Below are 3,890 nucleotides of genomic sequence, written 5' to 3' on the forward strand. Positions count from 1 at the left end.
AAAAATATTTTTAAAAAAATCATTTTTTAGGAAAACATTTTATGTTGAAACAAACAGAGCTAATTTTTTTTTTTTTTTTATAGCTATTTTGATTAGTAAGTTCTGTGAGAAGGCCGTAAATGCTCTCATACACTACTAACTTAAAATATTGGAGCTATCTCCTGCCAGCACCCTCGAGAGGCTCTAATTCTCACAATTTTTTTTTTTTTTTTTTTCTTTCTTGCATGTGCAAAATATTGGTACTAAGAAATTGTTGTACCAATTTTGCTGTTGATTATTGTTGGACAATCTTAAATTTATGCGTTGCAATGGATCATATCTATCATCACATGTTCAAATTGGTATCGAGTATTAATTATTTAATGCTGCAATATTCTTGCAATCAATACTTTATACTTGTGACCATTCCCTTGGATTTGTTGATTTAATTAAACACCTATTTAGATCCTGAAACCTAACTCTAGATCTGGTTACGTCTATTTCGTTTTTTCATGAATCTCTACAAACCTTACGTCCAAATTCATTGCAATGAGGGGGCTCCATGAAAGCGACACTTTTTTTTTTTTTTTTTTTTTTCGTGCAAGCTGTTCTTTATAATTGTGAGCTCTCTTTCAATTTTATTTATGCCTCGCAAAAGTAGTGGTACATTGAATGTCCACGTAGTTGGATTTTGTATTAAGAATTGCTACACATATTTTATTTTTATTTATTTATTTATTTATTTTTACTCTCTTTTTTGCCATTTCTTCCTTTCATATTTTCTCTGTTCTTTTTGTTTTAATTCGGTATATATTTACTCCAACAATAGTTTAACAAAGACATTTCAATATATTGTACAAATAAAAAAAAGAAGTTTAAAAAAATTTCACTTGTGCAAATAACAAAAGAAGTTAATTATATATTGAGGGGTACGCAGAATCGAAGATTTTAGATGTGTGAAATATATATATATATATACTTAAGAAACATTGTGAGGCTTGATTCCGCCCCTTGATTACATGAATAAGCAAAGCAAGCTCAACTTTATAGTAGAAAATAGCTGCAGATATATATTACTTGGATGCACTTTCCTGTAGTTTCGTTCGACTGAATTTACTGTCGGCTATTGAAACTCGTCAAAATTTACTGTTAATCGCCACCATCGATGTTCACCAACCGTTTTTGGCTGGTGACCATTGTTTGTTGTCGCTAATTTTTCATATGAGCCAAAGCTGAAGAAATAGTTTCAACGAAATTATTTTTCATGAAAAATTAATTTCGCTAAAAATAATTTTTAAGGATAAAACATTTTATGTTTTAACAAACTGTCTTAATTTAAAATCATACTATTTCTATAAAATTATAAAAGCAACAAGAGCCCAACTATTATTGGTCCAACGGTCAATGCTGGCGTCTAAGTTTGTGAGGGAGGCTGATCCATCGGACGGCGCCATCCGCAGCTACCCACCTCGAAACGTCATGGCAGACATCACAGTTCACAGACATCACCGACAGTAAAAAGGTCACGAAAAGCATTTATTATTATGCGTTATTGTCCAATTGATTTTATTTTTCATCTTTTTGCAACCCTTTGCGCTTGTATAAATATCCAATTGGGTATTGCGCACTTTTCATTTCCACCTGTCTTGGAAGGCAAAGTACAAGCGCACAAGTTGAAGAACAGGAAAACGAATAGATTCATTTAGAAATGGCAGCTGAACTTCCAACAATTCCTCTTCTTACTCCTTACAAATTGGGGAAGTTCAATCTATCCCACAGGTGTGCCCCTTGCAAAGTCTTCTTCTACTTAATTCTTTTTTTTTTTTTTTGCTTGTTTCTACGATCTGAATGATCATTATATGTGATGGGTTTTGTTTCTTTTTTGGTTGCAATCATTATTATTTTGTTCGTGAAAAATCCCACTTGGTATAATTACCAAAAGAAAGGCGTTTGTGAAAATCTCTTTCTTTTTTATTTATTTCCTTTTACAAGTAAATCAGTACTTTTATTAGAAAGAGGACATTGAGGATCCTGAGCTTCCTCTCCCCCACTCCGATGCTGCATTTCTTTGAAATCTATCTGTTTTAACCTGCAATCTGGTTATCCTTTAATCATGAACGAGCTCAAAGAAAAAGTTATTGTAGATCATATCAATTACTTTCTGTGTCTCTGACAATTGGTTACTATATTCTTCACAACTCACAAGGAAAAACATTATATTACACACAAAATCTATTCGATGATGCTGACTTTTTTTTCTTCCTCAATTTGTCAAACCTCGTCTAATTGATTGTAATTGAGTGGCCCACGGATGAAATTGTGAATGAATTGTTTCTGACATAATCATTTCATTAATGAATTGTTTGTTTATTCTTCTCAAGCTTGCTACGGGAAATATATATGTGATTAAGATAATTTTATTTTCTTCAGTATAGAGAGATTTCTTGCTTGATTTAGTTAATTTATTATTTGCTTTCTATTTTCAGGGTAGTTTTGGCACCATTGACCAGACAGAGATCTTATGGCAATGTTCCTCAGCCTCATGCTATCTTATATTATTCTCAAAGAACCTCCAAAGGCGGTCTTCTAATAGCTGAAGCTACTGGAGTTTCTAACACTGCTCAAGGGTAATTTTAACTATAGCAGTTTGGCAAATTCTTTCAATGTTCCACACTTGAGACAATCTCCATTTTGGGGTTCCCTTTCTTGCCTTGAAAATTTTATGACTTCTATGGTTTCTTTGATATTGTAAAGGTATCCTGATACACCTGGTATATGGACAAAAGAGCAAGTTGAAGCATGGAAACCCATCGTTGATGCTGTTCATGCCAAAGGTGGAATCTTCTTTTGTCAGATTTGGCATGTGGGGAGGGTTTCTAATGAAGGTTTGTCTTTGACTAACACCTTTATTTCTTCTCTTCTAACGATGAATTGGTTGGCGACTGAACTTTTGTTATGAATGGAAAGAGAGTTGAATGTTTTCTAAGATGGTTTGAATGACAAAACTTGGTATTAAAGAATTCATGATAAGCAAGTGAGTGGCTTTGGGCTACAAATTGTGGCTCCAAACTATTAATTGCTAAGGTTGATCGAGAAGGAAGCATTGCATGTGAACATATTTAGTAGATATTCATATTAGATGGAAGTTTTGATTGACAGTTGAAATATCCTTGTGTTGGTTTGTAGAGTACTCCTACCCCCTCAGTTCGTAATGAGTGTCATATTTGAAATGTAACATATTTTTCAAGGAGCACTAATTGGCTTGAAAATTTGAACTTTTGTATTTCGTGAAATTTGCCCTTTTATTTTAAACTTTTCATATGGGTGGGTACAAACGTAATTTTTGTATACGAAATTCGCAAAAGTGGTGAGCAGTGAGAGAGTAAAAGGACTCAAGTGGATTTTTGAAGCAATAATCCCTTTTTTGAAAAGAAAAAAAAAAATCTACCATTGCTGTTGTTTTTTTTTTTGCGTTGTCCTTTGTAGTTTGATTGGATTTTTTTTCTTCCTATTCAATGCAGCAGAGAGGAAAAAAGGAGAGTTAGAGGTGGGTCTTTCCCACAATTGATCCTAGGGGGATCATTGCCTCAACGGGAGGGGCATGTCGTCTTCTAACTCTCATATGTCAATTTTATTGAGTGTCTTTAAATATATGAGATATATCAATTAGGTGACACCACTTGCTTTAACAAAATTGAATCACTATAGACTATAGTTGGTCCAAAATATCGCTTCTGATGTAGTCATTTCAGTGAAAAAGCAGTTTTATATAATATAGTTCTAGCATGTCAATTTTTCAAAAGCATCGTTCTTTAAGTGAGGTGTTCTTTTGTATTTAAATACTCTTGTAGTAATTATTGCTGATAGGCAGCCACCTCTTGCTCTATCTTTGCTATGTCAAATCATCCTTT

At 33.2% G+C, this 3,890-nt stretch overlaps 1 protein-coding gene across 1 annotated transcript in view; it reads left to right on the plus strand.

The window, feature by feature from the left end:
* Positions 1–1,391: 1,391 nt before the first annotated feature.
* The window catches only part of LOC132180754 (12-oxophytodienoate reductase 2-like), a gene marked incomplete in the record, with an annotated part of 2,899 nt that continues 400 nt past the window's right edge, over positions 1,392–3,890 (plus strand). The window contains 3 exon segments of the mRNA XM_059593686.1: positions 1,392–1,758; positions 2,466–2,606; positions 2,734–2,868. Coding sequence (XP_059449669.1) covers positions 1,688–1,758; positions 2,466–2,606; positions 2,734–2,868 — 347 coding nt within the window.

The sequence above is a fragment of the Corylus avellana genome, chromosome ca5 (assembly GCF_901000735.1).
Source record: "Corylus avellana chromosome ca5, CavTom2PMs-1.0".
Lineage (NCBI taxonomy): Eukaryota > Viridiplantae > Streptophyta > Magnoliopsida > Fagales > Betulaceae > Corylus > Corylus avellana.